This window comes from Artemia sp. Qi Xiang Cuo, chromosome 19 (assembly GCF_049724085.1).
Source record: "Artemia sp. Qi Xiang Cuo chromosome 19, ASM4972408v1, whole genome shotgun sequence".
NCBI lineage: Eukaryota > Metazoa > Arthropoda > Branchiopoda > Anostraca > Artemiidae > Artemia > Artemia sp. Qi Xiang Cuo.
Window position 1 is genome coordinate 28851933 of NC_142812.1, and position 20665 is coordinate 28872597.

The 20665-nt window shown below is 33.9% G+C and overlaps 2 protein-coding genes across 4 annotated transcripts in view; one reads left to right on the forward strand and one right to left on the reverse strand.

The window, feature by feature from the left end:
• The window catches only part of LOC148940694 (U7 snRNA-associated Sm-like protein LSm11), a 66437-nt gene extending 49311 nt beyond the window's left edge, over positions 1-17126 (reverse strand). The window contains exons 1-2 of the mRNA XM_089105504.1: positions 16974-17126; positions 14607-14691 (exon numbers count right to left, since the gene is read on the reverse strand). Of these exons, the coding sequence (XP_088961630.1) occupies positions 14607-14691; positions 16974-17126 (238 nt within the window). The remainder of the gene's footprint in view (positions 1-14606; positions 14692-16973) is intronic.
• LOC148940695 (uncharacterized) overlaps positions 1-20665 on the forward strand; it is a 193633-nt gene that overhangs the window by 41712 nt on the left and 131256 nt on the right. For all 3 annotated transcript variants that reach the window (XM_089105501.1, XM_089105503.1, XM_089105502.1), the window contains exon 3: positions 19025-19117. In XM_089105501.1, the coding sequence (XP_088961627.1) occupies positions 19031-19117 (87 nt within the window). In that variant the 5' untranslated portion in view covers positions 19025-19030. The remainder of the gene's footprint in view (positions 1-19024; positions 19118-20665) is intronic.

The window sequence follows — 20665 nt, forward strand, 5'->3', positions numbered from 1 at the left end:
TAAAATCCAAGATTTCCAGATTTGGCTCTGCCTTGTCAGATACTTAACCGATAATTATGTGATATGAAAACATATGGTTTGGTTTGGTTAATATGGTTTTCAGCTCCTTAGCCCCTTAACTTAAGCAGATATATCTCCTAGTTTTCTTGCAGTGCTTTCCCTTCTCAAAAGGCACTATTGAATTGTTTGAATGGTTATCAAATTTCTAACACCATTAACTGATGCTAGGGGTTTACTTGTTACGCAGCACCATATGTAGCATCTATGGCAGATCGGGGGTGGTGGTGGTGATCGGCTACCTGGATTTGATGCAGTTTACTTTTGTGCAATGTATAATTACATTTACGCGAAACTATCGGTCAAAAAAAGAAGCAGTCCATTCCTCCACGCTCTTCTCAAATCTTAGATCTGCCACTGAGTAGCCTCGAAAGACGCAATATTTTGTTTTAAAAATCATCTACGTTGAAACTTTCAACATTTCACTCCAAATTTTCCCTTTAATTCAAGAGCAGCCTAGCGACACTGGCCTGTCAGCACTTTAGTTTTGAGAGGAGGTAGCTTCAAATCGCATTGTGGGCAACTTTTTTTTTTCTTTCTGCTTTTTGACTTTTTTCTGTGCTTCACAGTTCCAAGATTACCGTTATAATGTCTATATCCTACATGACTTAGATAATGGGAGATTGTATGTCCCCATTATGTTTTCTTTCAATAAACACTAAATTACAGACACTTTGGGATTGAAATTAAAGGGCTGATCTTCATAATTCAGGGTAGATCCTCTATTATGTAAGGGACAGAAAAAACAAGGTTACATAAAAAAAAGTAAATTTAAAAGAAGTTTCTCCAAATTCAAGTAAAGAACGACGCTAAAACTTTAAAAGAGCAGAAGTTGATTTTAATTGAGGGGGCTGTAGCCTCCCTCAGCCTCCCCTTTTAATCCGCAAATGGTTGCCGGCATTTTGCTGAAAACTTACTGCAATACAACAGAGTGCCAATTGGCAACTACGATTGTTTTGGCAATTAAAAAGGCATATGATTATTTTTATGTTCTCAACGAAAATATCGATAATGTGTTGTTTCCAACAAAGCGCCGGCAAACATTTAAACGTTGCGAATGGAGGGCTGATGGGGGTGACGGCCCTCTTTCATTCAGTTTGCTTATTTTGAGTTTGAACTTCAAGAATAGAGTCGGTTGACTCTTGAGGTTTACATAATGGAAAATGGGGTATGAACAATTTCACACGCATCTTTTGAACCAGACACGGCAGTTTAGGCGCTGTCAAGCACTTCTAATACAATTTTACAGGCACATTAGCAGGATTTTATTTTTGGGGGGCAGCGTATTTTGGGAAGAGAGGACGGCAAATTAAAAATAGCCTGCTCAAAAAAAGGAAAATTAAAAGAAAATATAAAAAGCTTTTTGGAATATTGGTGAAAAGTCTCGAGATTTGGCGGTAGGGAGAATGGGTCCATTTGCCTTTTCCTTGCCTGCATGCTTGCAATTCCACATTCAATGATGTTATTATATCCCAGGATTCCATTACTTTGAGTAAAAGTTGTTAGTTTCAAAATATTTGGCTCCCATCTCTTCGCTAGAGTATAGGTCTCTTTTTTCTTTCCCATATTTTTTTCTTAATGGCATAGACAAGTCTCAAGATTTGTCATCAAACTAGTCAAATAGTGAGACTAGAAAAAATGTCATCCAGCTGCCTACCCATTTGGAAAAGTAATTTTACGATAGTTCTGTTTCAATCTGAACAAGAAAAAACGAGCCGAGATAGATGGAGAAATATTGTGGCTCAGTAAGCCATATTTGAGTCGTTCAGAGGCCGAGTTGATTGAGTTTAGAAAATAGTGGAGAAAATCAAAAAAAGAGATCATATCCTTTTCTTTTTTACTGTAATGTGCCAATTATCTAAAATGTACATGTAAGGAATACGGCAGTCGACTTTACGGTCCCTACCGGCTGTGCTATCTCCATTTCCTGGCCCTTCAGTCAGGAAGTACAATGGAGGGGTTGGGGGCTAGCCACCCTGTGCTTCCTCACACCTTTCTTGTTTACCTTCCCCAGATTTCTCCAGGTATCCCTTTAGAGCTGGTTCGACTCTGGCTGAGCTTACAGAGTCACGCCACTGACTCCCATTCCAAACCAAATAACCCGCGACACCAGGACTCGAACCCCTGTCCTTACGGACGAAGGATTATTTCAGGTCTAGCGTGCCAACCACTCGGCCTACCTACCTACCTCGGCAAGATACTCGGTATCTGTTTGGAGAAATACCCAATATTCTTTTTAACCTTTTTTTAGATCTGCTTAGGTTCTGAGCGTAAAGAATAGGCTTAAGTACGAAAAGTTTGCCAACTAGGCTTTTAAAACAATTATATATCGTCCGTAAATGATTTTTTTACAAAATCTCACACCTGAGACATATGCAATTGAATATAATTATAAACCATAAAAGGATATTAGTTTACATAAATATAAAACAGGCAGAAAAACGGTCAGCTAGACTTCTTTTCAACCTGAAAAAAACAATGAATAATTTCTTTGACAACACTGCCTTTCTATTTACAAATAAAAGGAAAACACAGAGACATACAGATGATTAGTAAAAGGTTTGGTTAAGACCGTGAAAATGAACTAAAAGATGACCGAATACATAGCCCAAAGAATTAAGTTGTTTAGTTTGTTTTTTGTTGTTGTTTTTTTCCGTCGACTAAGACTTCCGGGCGTGAACCCAAATTATTTGAGCATTTTTAAATTTATTTTTCACTGTGTTAATTCAAAGTTTACCTGCCATTTATGCATCGATATCATTTTGTTTTACTTACAGATGGGAAATATAATCGATAGTTATATTTTTTAGGCCAACTAATAGTTTTTACCGACTGAGAGACTCCAGCGTGTCTAAACTCAATATTACTCGCGAAATCTTTATTTTTGCAGAATTAAAAGAGTATACCTTTATTCACTCAAAGCAAACATAAAATAGCCTATTGTTACAGTAAGACTGAAACGATGTTGATTTCAACAGTTCGGTCCTGGAAATAAATCGACATGCGAAACTAAAGATCCGAGAGATGAAAAATAACAGATAGGAATGATTTTTTTTAGAGCCAGGAAAAAACATGCCATTTCAAGCACTATAATTTCTGGAAACTGCTTACACCAATTCCGTTTCGGAAATCGGTTTTTTCCTTGGCATTTGGCCAAAATCAACAATTGTTGGGGCGATCTGTGTCGTTTTCCTGGATTTTATTTTACCGTCTGAGAAGGGGAACGTCTTGAGATAAGAGACTCACTAAATTACTCAAAGCAATCAATTTCCGGAAGGAAAAAATTAGTAATATTGTTTTTGTGAAAAACTGTTTTTTAGAACTTGGAGTTCAACTCAATACTATTTTTGGTGTGTAAACATAGACATGGCATGTACTCGTAGGCACTTAAAGCTTGAGGGATAATTAGGACACAAAATATAACAAAAACAATAAAATATTTGAACGCATTATTAGAATATAATAGGCAGCGCAATCGCGATGTTGGCACAGGGTATTATTATTATTATTAATTTTTTTTTTGGTTTGGTTTCTTGGTCTTTGACCAGGGCACTTCGTATCGAAGGAGTTGTAGTAGAAACTTCGAAATGGGCTCATTCGATTGGAAATTGGAGTGGCTTGTGCCCTTTTTAATAGTCGAAAGTGATTGGAAGGCAAGTAACACCCCTTACACGCTCACCATTTCCCCAAACACATCCAATCAAAAGTTTGAGATAGCCATTTTGTTCAGCGTAGTTGATTTCCACATAAATTACGTTTTGAGGTGGACACTCCAAACAGCCCTTAGGACAAGGGTTGTAAGTTATGCCGAAGGTTTTTATAGAAAGCTTTGTCGTAGACACTTCAAAAAGGGCTCATTCGATTGAAAATTCAAAGGACTAGATCCCTTTTTAATAGTCAAAAGCGATAGGAGGGCAACTAACCCCCCTCTCACGCCCACCATTTCCCTAAACACATGCAATTAAAATTTTGAGATAACCATTTTGTTTAACATAGTTAAAATTTTTGTAAATTAGGTCTTTGAGGATGACAACCCCCTCACAGCCCTGAGGGCAAGGGTTGTAAGGTATGCCCTAGGAGTATATAAGGTTTTTATAGAAAGTGTTGTCATAGAAACTCCAAAAAGGGCTCGTTCGATTGGAAATTGTAAGGGCTATTGCCCTTTTTAATATTCGAAAGAGATTGGAGGGCAACTAACCCCCCTCTCACGCCCACCATTTCCCCAAACACATCCAATCAAAATTTTGAGATAGCAATTTTGCTCAACATAGTTGAAAGTTCTGGAAATTAGGTCTCTGAGGATGAGACCCCCCCAGCCCTCAGGACAAGGGTTGTAAGTTATGCCCTGGGGGCATATAAGGTTTTTATAGAAAGCGTTGTCGTAGAAACTTCAAAAGAGATCATTCTATTTGAAATTGAAAGGGATAGTGCCTTTTTTAATAGTTGAAAGTGATTGGAGAGCAACTAACACCCCTCTCAAGCCCACCATTTCCCCAAACACATCCAATCAAAATTTTAAGTTAGCCATTTTTTTTTACACGTAGTTGAAAGTTCTGGAAATTAGGTACTTGAGGATGACAACTCCATGAGAGCCCTCAGGGCAAGGGTTGTAATTTTTGCCCTGGGGGCAAATAAGGTGTTTATAGAAAGTGTTGTCGTAGAAACTCAAAAAGGGCTCGATTGGAAATTGAAAGGGCTAGTGCCCTTTGTAATAGTCGAAAGTTATTGGAAAGCTTGACACTTTTACAGTAAAGATCGATGTGGGTACGATTTTTTTTTTTTTTTTTTTTTTTTTTTTTTTTTTTTTTTTTTTTTAGACCAGGGCACTTCGTATCAAATTAGTTGTCGTAGAAACTTCGAAAAGGGATCATTCCATTGAAAATAGAAAGGGCTAACGCCCTTTTTAATAGTTGAAAGTGATTGGAGGGCAACTAATCCCCCTCCCACGCCCATCTTCCCATTTGCCCATTTTTAAAAACTAAATGTTGCCTTAAGTTTAAATCAAAATGCACTGTGTTAATGCTAATTCCCAATAAGGCATCTCAGCCGTATCCTAAGAACGACTGAGGGTATTATGTTCAAACTTTCGGTGCTACTTCTGCTCTTAAAATTTAACCAAATCAAAATAAGGTAAGTGTATCCAAGCTATCAAAGAAAGTAAACAGATTTTTTTGTGAATGGTATCAAGTTTTCTATTTCAGGTCAACTAGAGGAGGTATGAAACTATATTAAACACTACTATTCGTGTCCAGAATTTTAAAAGGGTGTATGTTGTTAAAAATTGTTGAAAAATTTTCTCCAGCATACAAATTCCAGGCCTAACCATAAAGTAAAAAAAAAAAAAAAGATTTAAATTATTATTTTCTTTTTTCCTGAAAAACCTCAAAACAGAAATTAATTAAAAAAAACTTTTTCCACAAAATAAGTTTACAATAAATATTCGAGTCAAACTCAAAACGAGTAGAAATTAACATGAGTAGGGCTCAAAACCCCTATGCCTTCCCAAGGACAGAACATAATTTGCACTTAACTGAAAAAATTACAAATGAATCTGCATTGTCAGTTTAATATACATATACTGATATTTATTTATCGAAATATTAATATTATTTGATTTATTAAAGTTATAAAAGTAAAAACATTTATATTTTTTCAGTAAAGTGCAAATTATGTTCTGCTCTTGGGAAGCCATATGGGTTCTTTAGCCCTACTCATGTTAATTTCTGCTCGTTTTGAGTTTGACTCGATTTTATTTATTGTAATTTCTGTTCGTTTTGGGTTTCATTTATTTATCGATGCTGATTTATGGTAGTTTCACGCTTGGTAGATTATTATTATTATTTTCTTTTCTTTTTTTTTTTTTGCTTATTCATTGTTTAATCGAGTTCTTTACTTTTCTTTGAAAAACTTATTTTGTGGAAAAAGTTTTTTTTAATTAATATTAGAACTAGCCAAAGAGCCTGTCAAAAACACATAAAAAAGCTAAAACGTAGTATTGGCTTTTTTGTGTGGACTGGAAAAATTTTGCTTCCCTTCCCCAAACAAGAAATTTCGAGACCCCTTACTCCCCATCGCCCCTCCGGAAAAAATTCCTCAAAGTTTCAACTTTATCACCAACCGTGAGACAAAACGAAGTATCCTCTCTTTTGATTATCAGAAATCAAATGGACTCTGATTATAAAATTAATCCAGAGAAATGTTGGCTTCGTCTACATGTTCTACAGTCTCACGTGATCGGTTAGGTAATGCTAACACTTATCAATTATATAAATTAATATAGAACTGCTAGGAAATAGCTTTTACGTTTCACATTGAGGTTACCAAACCCAAGGGAATCACAAATCGAAAACAAAATACTTAAAAATAAAACAAAGAGTAGGAATGCCTACGGAGGGCACCAGGTCTAGGCAATAGCCGACTAGACACAATCTTGTACTAATAAGGAAATGTATACAGCAGAAACCAGCCTTAGCCTTGCGATTATTGTTGGATTTTATTTATCTTCCTCTTGGCTCGTGTATATGTAAAATCGTAAAATAAAGAAATAGCCTGGGTGCAAGATGGGCCCTCGAACTCTCATTGTCTGTAGTACTAAAAGGACAGTCCCAGCTTAAAATATAACATTTTCATTTGATTCTTGGGAGAAAATTTAAAATTTAGGGGATGAATCTGAATATTTTTTTGGTTTAATTCGTGAGCCCCCTTGGCGATTGCATAGCTAGAACATCATGGGAAAAAATACGACGATTTGGAGTCATATAGTAGAACCTATATAATTGGGTTATATTCTAATAATGCATTTAGACATGATTTTTTCTTTTTTTTTTGGGGGGGTCGCATTAAAGGAGAGGGGTAGATTTTGAAAAATAATGGAAAACACAGGTAAACTGTATAGAGGATATTTGAAAATGAAGGAAAAATTGGCAAACTTTGAGATTTGGGGAAGATGCAAAACAAGGCAGGCTAATGTGCATATTGTCCACATACTCCGACAACTTCTTAACATAAAGGACTTATACTCTGTATCCCAAGTTTATCGAAATATACATTGACATTGTGCACGGACTAATTGCATCTTTAAAAATTTGTCGTTAATAAATTATGGAATGATTTCATAAAGCGGTTTCCAGGCAATGCCAAAACCAGTTGTTCTATCTTTTGGCTTAAACTTCTACTGAAAACTAATGAGGGCGCCGGTTTCCCGTAGCCACGACTGGTCATGGGGGCTAGACCCGTAAGATCCCATCAGTCTCCTTTAAAGAAATTTTGGTACTTGTTAATTAAACGAAACACATTCAAGAATTACGCCTAGGTTAGATCACAGAAAACCGGTTTCATAGCCACAATGATAAGTGATGGAAAATAGAATGCATTGGACTTGTATAATTTTGGCTATACATTTGCACATTAGGAGGATGGGGTTAGGTTATGTTAGGAGCGCTGTCCAAATACTTTACCCAGCCACAGCCCAAATTATATTATTATATAAACTAAAGGTTATATGTCAGGTTACATTTCATTGGGATTAACCTAACTTCACTTCTTGGGTGTGTTTCGTTTAATTAACAAGTACCGAAATTTTAATCCCTTGGGAGAATTACATATCAGCTAGCCATTACAATGGTACAGCTCTTCCAGGACCAGGTTAATCTTCACTTTTAAATCTTCTTAGACGGTACGAGAACATACATATCTGATATAGATGGGACTGCAAACTAGCTTTATCAACTTTAGTAGAAGAAACTTGTGAATTAAACATGCTATTTAAACACCTCGGATCCCCACCAAAATTTGCCAAGTCCCTTCCCACATTTCACAACTCAGGTAAAAAATTGCTGAAAATCCTAGCATGCTTTACAAATTCCTTGCCAAAGAAGCGAGATTCCTTCATATTGAAAATTCTTAAGAAGTACTAAATTTAATATAACATGCCAGCATACTGTTTTCGGGCTCGATAGGCTATGGGAGTTCCAGGTAAAAACGCGATTCAGTCAACCCTCATATTCATCATATCCTCACGTCCAGTAAAGTATTTAGGTTTCCTCCTATATGAAGGACTTAACCGACACAAGAGAGAATTTCGGAGAGCATTTTAAGCCTAAACAAACTACATTTGTGTTTTTGAAAATTTCACAGTTTGGACATTTTGGTTGAGCGCAAGAAAATATTTCTATATTTTGAGAATCAATAAAATATTTTTAGAGGGAAATTGTGTATTTATTTTATATTCATATTGCAATTTTTTCAGTAATGTTTTCCCCACTGTTCAGGGTGATTTTCATTCCTTTCAAGTTTTCGCGCTGCTCTTTAATTGTGTGTGAAAAAGCTTGCTTTTTATATTTTTTCCTGTTTTGTTTCATTTTTTTCGCGAAGAAATGGCTTTTTTTTTCTTCGATAGAGACTGTCCTCAATTATAAGGGATAACTCTTCATCTCCATTTCAATGCTAAATTATCATTTTTGCTATACTGGAAATTCTCAATAGGTTGTTGTTTTTTTAGTTTTCATGTTACGAATAGGAAATGATGCGCAATAAAGTATGTACAAAGAAATCTTCCATCTTACGCAACAAACTGATGGTCAGTATTAGTTTGCTGAATCATGTGGATACTATACCAGCAACCTTTATGTCACGAAGTTAAAAAATAAAAATAAAAAAAAAAAAAAAAAAAAAAAAAAAAAAAAATGTCCACAGTGAGCTTTGAAGTCGCATTTGATTTACGAAGTCGCATCCTCGCAAAATAAAGATGTTGGAGGCCAGCGTGTATCCAATCCGGCTGCTATGAACTATTTCTTTGGTTCTTTGGTTCAAATAATTTATCAGTTATCGGTTAAAATTATTAAATGGTTTAAACCATTCATTCAGATAGCATGTTTAAAGTTTTAACATGGATACTTATCATAATAATTTACTTTAAAATGAATTACATTTTTTTCGCTAACCAATATTTTGGATCCAGGATTTTAAGACATGGAAGGGTGGATGCCACGCGTATTTAGTGTATTTCCACGGTGAAAGGGGTGCCCTATGGCGGAAAGGCACCCTGCAAAACCGGGAATGGTATTTTTTTGTGGTTTTGATTTTTTTTTTTTTTTTTTTTTGTAGTATACCTTGTCTTCATCAATTATGTTTGGCTACCCAAATTAAAAAATAAAAGATGCCTTTAAACTAGTGTAGGTGACATTAAAGTTTGAAATTAAGTGAAAAAGATTATTATGTCACCGAGAGGAGGTGGGATTAAAAATAAAAAAAAAAAAAAAAAAAAATGCCAAGATAGGTTCTGAGACCATACTTTATTGCAGCTAATCAGTTCTGGATTTAAACCAAATTCTTGATCTTTCACAAAATTCCTTCAAAAACGACTTCCATTTAGCCAAAAACCGCCTATCAGAAAAATTATTAAGGTTTGAGTTTAAAAAAATTGAGTTATTGGGAGAATTTGTTCCTATATTTTACCCTGTCCCATCCTTATGAGAATCAATAATCTAAGGTTTTCACATCCATGAAGTATTCTATGAAAAGGAGCAAAATTTCCTATGGTTCAGACAAATGCAAATGTCCCCGAAAATATTACGACTTGGAAGCCGGTATTGTTGTCTCTGATGGGAAAGTTTATAACCCAAATCTGCTTTGAGGAGAAGTCATTTAAAGTATCCTTGATTTTCAGCCTTCTTCGCAGTTCTCAATCGCACTCAATCGAAAGAAGAAATTGGAATCATAAGTCGTTTGAAAAAGACAAAAACAAAATAATTAGAAAAGCAGACAAGGGAAAAACAATTGTTCTTACAGACAGGACAGACTATAAAAAAACAAAAACTTGTGACCTTTTGCTGGATAAAATTACTTACAAAGAAATCAAACTGACCCTTGACGTTAATACACACACCAACTGAGAAAGGTATCGGACACGGTAAAAGATGGTGGACTAATAATCCTTCAAATGTACAGAACTTTACCCCAAAGGGTGTTCTGCTCCAGACCATAGGATGCTATAGTTCCCCAGCTACAAGACTGGGAAAGTTTTTCACCATGATTTTTCCACCCCTTTTAAGAACCAAGATATCATATAATTTCTTCCTTTTTCATATGAAATCATATGATTCCATCCCTTTAAGAACCGCAAATTCTATTTAAACTTCTTATGACGCACAAAAATATGAACAAGCTTTACAAAGAAAATTGGAGGGTAAGTTTCGTTTATCTAATTACGAAACTAGGCAAATTGAAACTGACATGACTCTTGTTCATCCCTGCAACAAATTTTCCTGAAACTTTAGGTTTGGAGAAAAACAGTTTCTTCAAATTATGGGTTTACTAGTAGAAACAACTGCAACTCGCTATTTGAGAAGTTTCTACATGAATTTCTCAAAAATTCCGCTTTTGGTATGTTTTCCACTGAAACATTCTTTCTTGGCCTGTTTTGTTGATCATGTTTTGTTCATTTAGGGCAATGGTCATGATTCACTGAATTAGTTGTTGATGTTTTTGAATACTTTAGATGCCAATCAACAGTATACGTTGGAGGTTGAAAATCCAAAGAAGCTTCTTTTCTTGAATCTCCTAATTCTAAAAAGGGGTTCATACCTTCAATTTCCTATTTACAAAGAACCCTTCCAAAATGATTTTGTTTTTATTTCTCTTCAAACCACCCCCTTTTGTAGAAAGAGGTGTTGTCATTTCTTTGGTTGATACAGTTCTAAAAATCTACTCTGACATTCATGTAGTCTCTGAGCAAAATTGCATTAAAGACATTTTATTCTGTAATGGCTACCCCATTGAACTTAGTAACCAGATTCAGATTGCAGCGGTAGCTAGCAACCTAGTAAGAGACGATCACGCCCCGTAGTAAAAACTACAATAGCCCATAACTCCAGAAAATAGAGTTAGATCAAGACAAAAAGTACACTATTAGAATTTCCTAGTCCGAAACCCCTATATAGGAAACTTACCGTCTCTTGGCTTGGGGATCAAGGAAAAATTATTGGCTTGAAAATGAAGAAAAGTGGGTGAAACCCCGATATTCTGTATATGAGGCATGTTTTTTTTTCTCCTCAGATGAATTGGCACTGGAACATCGTAGAGAGCTGTTTAATGGCTCATTTTAAAGGAAATTGATACACCTGGGGCCTTTTGTAATTAAAAATAAAATAGTTTTTAAAATAGAATCAATTTTTCCAAAAACTGCATTTTCGTGTATAAGCTTGATGAATGACGTTATAATCGTAGGTTATAACCACATATGACGTAATAAGGGAATTCAATATTATATTAAAGAACGAGCTATAGCCCATAGTAAGAGATTATATGAAGTATCTGTATGAATAATTATAAATTTGAATTATGCAAGATTCATCGGTATCATGGCTGTAGAAATAGCTGAAAACTAGTAAAGAACAAACCATGGCATATATTAGACTTACTTAGCTGCCTGATTCTCTGTGGTTACATTAAGGAACGAACTGTAGCTAATAGTAACTGAAGTATTAAAAGGAATTATTATATAGATGATGATGCAGCAAATACTTATCTTCAGAAATGATAGTATAACACAAATTTATTTTAATTATATTCCTTAAGAATTATAGAAAAAAGGCAGAAAATACTGAACTCATTCCCCACTTTTCGGTCAACCCCCTCATAAATTAAAAGAAAAATCTTACAATATTACCACAGGTCCCTAGACTCAGCGAAGAACCTGGAAAATTTTACGGCAACACAATTAAAAATTAATTTGAGTGTTTTTTTTTTCAATTCCGGTAAATTTAAAAAAAAAAAAAAGATGGAAACGTGGAAACAAAAAGTTTCTGTTTTTCGCGCTGCACGGTACCTTCTTCTGGCGTTGCAGAATTTGGTTTGTAAAAGTTGAGAGGTAAAAAAAATATGTAGAGAAAAGAAGAGAAGACATCAGAGCTATTGCGCTAAAACACTTGTACTCAGAAACTTCCTTCGAATTTTGAGGCAAAGGGATGTAAATCTTTGGTCATTGCTTTTGGCTATGCCGATTCCATTGATGAACTTTTTTCGATCTCAAGCCATTTCTGAAGGGTTTCTGGCTCTTTTTTCAGAATACTCAGTTTCTTTTTTTTTTACTTTAAGATATGATCAATCTGGATCCAAAAAATTTTTATTATTTCTAAATATGTATCTACAGAGATATTTTTCTCACGAGGCAGTTTTTTAGAAAAGCATTTCTTTCTGGGTTGTGGTTGTTTGTACTGATCATGGATCATGATCACTCTAATTATCGTCTTCACAACCCAATTTTTTTTTTGTTTATTATTATACTTTTTTAGTTTTTTATTAGCATTTTTATTGTTTATCGCTGTTCCTCTAGAGTGAACATCTTCGGGAAAGGTTGGAGACTATCTACTGGCTTATGGGTGACGTTGGTCTGGGTTGTTTGTCACCATGGTTTTGGTTTTCGATTTTTCTATCTTGCTTTTATCGGCAAATAAGCCTTGTTTTCTCCCCTCTTTTATCTTTTACCCTTGTTCTCTTTCTTCCTTTTTTTCTTTTGTCTTTTTGAAGTTTGTGTTTTTTACAAAGTGTTTTAATCTAAAGGTCAACATATGCTCCACGTGTAAACATGTGTTTTATAAATGAATATTTTTCATTTCGTTTTTTTTCTTCCATTTGACAGTATATTTAGCCTTATTAAAGAAGTAATATGAATAAAGTAAGAAAAATAAAACTGTCGTATCGTCAAACGTTGGGACCTAGAAACTGCGTCAAAAACCCCACTAAAATTAATCCTGTTTTTATTGACGGATGAGATTTTCTTGTCGGAAAAAAAAACGAAGTTAAATAAACTTCCAGCGTTCTGACAAAAAATGACGCAGTAGCTAGCGAGTTCTTAAAATATGCTATTAAAAATTATTTGCCTGAAAATCAGTATGAAAACGGTCGGCAACCTCTTAGGCTGCGGGTTTAAATCAGCCAAAACGTGAGAATTAAAAGAACGTTTGTGCCAGTTATATTTTTATTTTAGTACAATTTACTTTCATTAACTGCAATGCCAATTACATCGGCTGAAGCAAATAACGTTGGACTTGCCCATCAATATTTTTGGTCATATTTTAAAAACGACCCTGAACTGTTCTAGCTGATAATGACATTTGCTTGCTTCTCTCAATTATCCATTTTAAGTTCAAAGTCATTAAATAAGTGTTTGGAACACTTTATGAATGCGTTTCCAAAAAACTTGCCGTCTGTAAATAGTTTCCCGTTGGTACCAATGCCAAGTCCTGCAGCAAAGCTTGCAGAGGTAGCCTGGTTGTTGCTGGTAACAAAACTCTTATCAAAATGGGCCAAACGTTCAGCTGCTTCAAGCACAGCAAAAAGCAGTGAAGACCTTAGCGAACTCATCATCTACTGAGATTAATCAAAAAATCAATTTTGAATTTAGTTAATTCGATATAAAGAAAAGTGTTCCCGGTTTGTAGACGTGTGATCCTATGCCTCTAACACAACATGAATTGTTGTAACTTCCAGCAAATTGAAAATCCGGCATTTTTTTACGACGGTTTTCATGGCGCTAGGCAGCTAATCTAAAAACTTAGGGCCATAGTATAAATATATACGAACAGTAGCGAAAAGTCTTATACTCTCCGTTGAAGTTTTTTTAAACACATCTAAAACCACACGAGCTAAACCACTCCTCACTCGTAATAACAAATGTTTAGCGCATCAGGACGAGAAATTATTGCTCTGACGGTCTGAGAACTTCCCAAACAGCGCGCTATGAATGGGTGTCAAAACTTAGGGCCATAGTATAAATATATACGAACAGTAGCCAAAAGTCCTATACTCCATTGAAGTTTTTTTAAACACATCTAAAACCGCACGAGCTAAATCACTCTTCACTCGCAATGACAAATGTTTAGCGCATCACGAGAAACTATTGCTCTGACGGTCTGAGAACTTCCAAAACAGCGCGCTATGAATGGGTGGCATGTTTGGAAAAACTTTTCGCTAATGTTCATATATATATATTTATACAGTGCTTAGGGTTTGATATGCCACTGGTCAACCATCCACTTGTAATTTCTCCCTAAAATTGCAAGCGTTGAACTTCCTATTGAAGGAATCAACGGACGGGTTTTCAGGGATAGCCTCCCTCGAGAGATCCTCCCAAATGGAGGTTCAAGCAATCTGTGGTGTCTCCTCTGGTAGATAATCCGACCGATCCGAAACCTCTTAGAAGTAAAACAGTTGTGTATGGATGCTATTCATACTCTTTCCCCACTCTCACGATTCAAGTATCATTAAGTTCCTGTCAAAGGGAGAAGGGGGGAAATTACTGAAAAATATGGAAAGTGTTTCTGGTTCCCTGCCTTCTCCACCAATGATAATTCCTACCCCCCCCCCCCCAAAAAAACTTCTGAAATAGCGCACCAAAAATATTCGTTTGTTTACATAAAGATCACCGAAAAAATAGATACAATAACACAAAACTATAAATAAAATTTACTGTTAATGAAAGAACTATTGACTTTTCAAGATTCATCCAAATACCAAAGCGTTTTGAATAAACAGAGAAAAAAGCTTACATTGCTCAGGTTTGAATTTACGTTCATACTGTAAAGCCGGGGTTGTCACTTTCTTTTCTAGCACCTTGCCACTATTTTTAGCTTCCTGAAAAAAAAATCAGTAAGATGAAAAAAAAATGGTGAAAATAATAGTTTCTGGATATATCATAGTTGCAGCAGTAAATGCAACCTAGTAAAGAGCGAAACACAGCCCATAGTAACCAAAAGTCCAAAGACGCGTTTTGAAAAAAACAAAACTGCCTGATGAAAAAAAAATCCCATTTGACACTGAATCAGGAGTGGTAACTATCTTTCGGTTAATCTGAAAAGTTAAAGTTTATTGCAAAAACAAATTTATGGTGATTTCTAAAAAGAGCCTGAACTTCTGCGTGGGTCTAGTTTTCTATTACCATACTAAATAGGGAAACATCATCAGTTGGTTTATTTGCACTAGTTTTATCGATGTATATTAGGGACATAGGCCATAGGGCACTTATGTACTATCTGGAACACACGCGCTATATTATATAGGGAACATGCGGGTTTCTTTCAATAGGGAAATGGATGGCAAAGCGTGGTTTGTCATTGGGTTTACAATATTTAAACTATTGGTTTTTGGGGTTTAGGGGGAGAAAAGGTACCTAGGTTAGGTATTTAATATATGTTATGCTTTATCCCCCTATCCCCCTAATGTGCAAATATATAGCCGAAATTTGTTTCTAAACTATTATATTTTTATTCTATTTTGTTTTATTTCATTAGCATTAATCAAACTTCACTTCTCACAGATGTTCCAGATAGTACATAAGTACCTATGTTGGTTAGATTGTGAAGCAGTATTTTTTTTCGTTTTAAGTTTCAACTTTGCTCTTCACTTCCCTCCGAAAAATTTCGATTTTTTAAATTAATTGCAATATAGACCATAAATAATTCAACAACCCAACGTTTTGGTATGGTTTCCGCCGGCACATAGGCAGAATGATTGCTTATTGAAATGGTTTGAGATAGCATAAGTTATTCTGTAGTTAAATTTTAACCAATCAATCAACTGAGCTTGTAGAGTTCAAGTTATGATTATTCATTTAGCGAGAAATTTTAAATATTCAGACATTTAATGTTCACACTTATATTTATCTTTATGCTTTCATTCAGTCAAGATGTAATTTTATTGGATCCTGCCACTATTCGTTAATACGTAAGACTTTCTGTAATGTTCTATTTTTGGTTGAATTCCTAGTATACACCATAATGAGATATCTAGAAAACAGACATACCATTTGATAGGTTCTTTATAAAGACAATAATCATTGCCTTTTAAAATGCCTATAAAAATGTAGTTAGAGTACCAATAATGTTAGCTTAGGTTGTAGCACTAATTAAAATAAAAATTCCACAGGAATCACTGGTATATTTACGGAGCATTAAATAGCAAATTGAATAATATTCTTTTTTTACCTATCCCAGTATGTTGTAGCGATTGCAGTTGTATCTTCATCGGCAGGTATATTGGGGGGGGGGGGTTTGCATAACAGTATAGAAGTTTGCATAACAGTATAGAGCAGGAAAATTAAAAGAAACGTAATCAAAATCACCATTCAAATTAATCTTAATTTATTTTTTATGGTATTGTTCTTGTCTATGCCCTCTTGTGAAGGAAGCTCTAAAAAATTTATTGGTTTCATTTAATAATCAACATTCCTCCCAAATGTAATGGTCGCTACCATGACATTTGTCAGGCCCTACTCCCAAATGGGGCCAAATGCACTTCTATGTTACAGAGAAAATTACAAGAAAATACTATGATAAGAAAAAAATGTTGTTTTATAATACGCAGAAACTTGCTATTAACCGGATTTCCACATTTCTTTCCATTTTCATTCATGTGTTTAAATCATTTTTAAATAATTTATTTATCAAACTCTTAACATTATTTCACAATGAAGTGGTGCTACAAACTGGGTTAAGCATAAAATGAGCGTTAAAAAAAGGATTTGATGATTCACGCAATGAAAAAAAATGCATATGTACGTTATTTAGAGCTTTATCTGACCCAATTGAGGGGAACAGATGAAATTGTCATAGTAGCGACCATTATATTTGGAAAGTGTTGACTAGAAAATCAGACGGTACTACTGTGCTTCTTTTCTGAAGAGGGCCTAGACAAGAATGCTACTGTTTTTGTTACTAATTTTCATCAACTAATTTCTAAAACACTTAGTATTTAAGATTCGTCAAATTAGAGCTTGTAACTGCTATCATTTAACATTTGGACTTGTTTAAAAAAAAAAAATATGGATTTAAAAATTTCCCAAAATGTACGCATACGCCATCTATTTAATCAATGTGAAAAAATGATATTTCGATTGAATCATTAACATTATTCCTTACCTCGTCCTGCCTTTGCTTTTGTAATGCACTGGCGAAAGATTCTATATTCTGGTAAATTGGCGCACTAAGGTCGGGAGGAGCAATCAATTCGCTGTTTAATACTTCAACCGCGTCAAAATTATCACTAATAAATACACTATCTGGCTCCTGCATTTTGAAAAGTAGATGGCGTATGATATGTATGACAAGTCCATGAGAAAAATTGAAAGAGGAGTATCCTGCTTTTGTTGATGGCAAAATCTCCAGGAGTTCTTAGTATTTGCTTATAGCTGCGAGTCCGGAAAATAGACGGAAGTATAATCGAGCATTGGAAGAATCAATTTTGTCTTTTCGTAAATCATTGTCTAAAATTAGCTTCTAAAAAGGCCTAGGGTCTAAAAAATATGTCCGATTAGCTTCTAAAATCTGGAGGAAATTTTTTTTATAATTTTTGGCATTTATCACTTTGTTTAGAGAATATCGTCACGAAACAGGAATGCCGAGAGTTAATCAAGTACTTTGCTATGACAGTATGAAAAAGTAATAAAAGGAAATAACTAAATCATGGATTACAATAATTAAAGTATCATTCTAAACTGATCAGTTTGTAAACAAAGAAATAGAGATTTTCTTCCTAAAGGTCTTACTTTGAAGAAAAAGAACGGGCTGCTAAACTTTCAGGCAAAATGTCTCTAGCTAAAATAAATTATTAATTATATAAATATTGATCTACTATTAGTCTTTTTCATTAACACAGGTAAACAAGTCTAAAACCCAGTCTCCATTTGGCAGATTCTGCAAATCTGCACCGCGAATCTGCAAATTTTATTTCAATGGAGACTTTTTTTCCGGCTCCGTATTGGCAGTTTGCAGATACTGCAACCTTCGACGTTGCGTTTTCTGCAAGATGGCAGAATGGCAGAATCTGCCAAATGAAGACTGGCTTTAAGCTCCAACAGGACGGGCTCGGTCTTTTCTAGGAAGTGTCAAGATCAAATAGAAAAAATCAATTTTGTTGGGGCTATAACCCTCTTTTGTCTCTTCCTAATTTTTTATTTGATTGATTAGTTTAGGAGCATTATTGCCTACGTCGTGACTCGGCCAAAATAGTTACGCCACTGCCTTTTATAGTTTATATTACGCCGTCTATCTATCCTGGAATATTTGTTTCATTCTTTCTTTGTTAATTGACCATAAGGACATATCACTTGAAGGATAGTTTAGGTCACGACTGTTTTCTCAAGTGCCATGTGAATATTTCATTGCTCTGCAATAGGATATTTCAATCTGAAGGGATTCATAAAACTGCTCTGAAGCTAGCTCATAACCTACCTTATATTTATTGAAAAAATCTTTGTTTAATTCCGTTATTGAAGCCTCGGCAGTTTTGATATTTGGGTATCCATAATGTCTAGAATTTTGCCTTGAAACTATAAATCTTAAGAAAAAATTCTTATTCATATCTGGGAGCTGATAAGAAGACTTAAAATAACCTATTGGCACTATCTAGGCAAAAAAGAGTAAAATCTTACAGATGTCTACGATTGTTCCATTTTACTTTACACCTATACCCAAAGTCGATAATAAAGTTTAATCTCACGGGGCGTAAATTGCAGCTATTTTGTCATCTAAAAGAAACGAATAAGCAACAGTGTCTGCCGTCATAACATTCATCTGCCCACAAAAGATAAAAAAAAATGTTTCTTATTTAAGGGGGAGGGGGTGATAGGAAAATAAGTCTCTACTTTAAAGGTTTTCTTCTAATAAAGATCCGTAATTAATCAGAATAACATCAAATGAATAGTACTAAATTTATAAAATTATTCTTAGATATAGTTTATTAAGGGGTCACGGCAGGAGGGCTTCACTGAATTATGTTTAGAAAAGTTCAATTTTTGTGGGTAGTTTCTTTCAAATCAAGAATAGTAACATTGACAAGGTTTACATATTACATTCGTCTGTTTGCAACAGCTTACTTCTTACCTGTCATAGAATCAGACTTGTATTTTCATAACAAATACGCCGTGAAGTGAGAATTTAAACTGTTTTGATTTTATTTTACTTTATTTTAGTATTTGATGAACATGCCGTTTTTAGATGATGATTACTTGTGGTGTCAGGAGTTTGATGGAAGACTTGGTGAAATATCATCGTCCACTGCTGTCGTAAGTTGGTTTTTGATCATCATTGGTTTATATTATACATATATATATATATATATATATATATATATATATATATATATATATATATATTTATAAATATTGTTTAAATATAAACATTGGTTTATATATATATATATATATATATATATATATATATATATATATATATATATATATATATATATATATATATATATATATATATATATATATATATATATATATATATATATATATATATATATATACATATATACATATATATATATATATATATATATATATATATATATATATATATATATATATATATATATATATATATATATATATATATAACGTAATATCGGCAAAAACTCTGAATCCCAGAGATTGAGTTCTGGGATATTAAATTTTCAATTCGATCCGTAATTCTTATTTACTTCATGGTTCTTTAAAAAGATATTAAAAGATCTTTAAAACTTAAGAATATTTATCTCATCCTGTTGGTTGTTAAATTCTGTCAACCATTCTAGTTTTGTTTGCTTTGATTAGTTTAATTCTAAAAAACATAATACGAAAAATCGATAAGAGACTGTAATTTTGGCATCATAGGAAACTTTAAAACTAATATTTTTCCAATTATTTGAGTAGTATTACCAAATTAACTTACGTTAGTAAATTAGTATTATCAAATTAACTGACGTTAAACGTTTTATTTGATATTTTTAGTGAAGCGGGCAAATAAATAGTCTGAGTTTAAAAAAAGTTTGACTGCAAATGGGTAGACATTGGTCAGTATGTATAATCAAAATTACGAATCAATTTGAGCAAATGGTTTTTAATACACATAAAATAGCTACATTAAATAGAATGGACGCCGAAGAAATGCAATTGACAGAGTTCAAGCAAAAAAAGAAAAATTATAGACAATAAATTTGCGATAAAATTTATTATCAGCTCAATTATTCTGCAAAAAAATCTCTGAAGGAATGCTGCCCAACCCATTAATGAAATTTCAGTTTTTGTCTTTACTCATCCACTCCATTCTGTATTTTCATTTACAGTTGTGTTTGGCGTATATAGTTTTCCAAACACGTTGCCATTGAAATTGGATCACATTTACGGACTAGAACGCTTTATATATTTTCGAGTCTCTTCATTATCATCCTTCAGACCATTTTCCGATCTGTTTGTACATTTATGTATTTTACCATATTCCAGAAAACCACTTTTCCCGTGGTGGAAAAAGCCCCTACCGAATCATAAGAAAGATTGAGTTTCCCACCGTTCCATAAGACATTGTTTATACCGAAATTTCAAATCCTACGAAAACAGTATTTCTTTGTACGGTTTGCCAACAGTGCCAAATAAAGATTGTTAATAAAAAAACCTAAGCTTAGAATACCAGAGACATATATATATATATATATATATATATATATATATATATATATATATATATATATGTATATATATATATATATATATATATATATATATAAAATACTGCAGCAAGAAACATCAACATCAATGTTCTGCAGTAATATGATTAAAACGGGTCAAAAC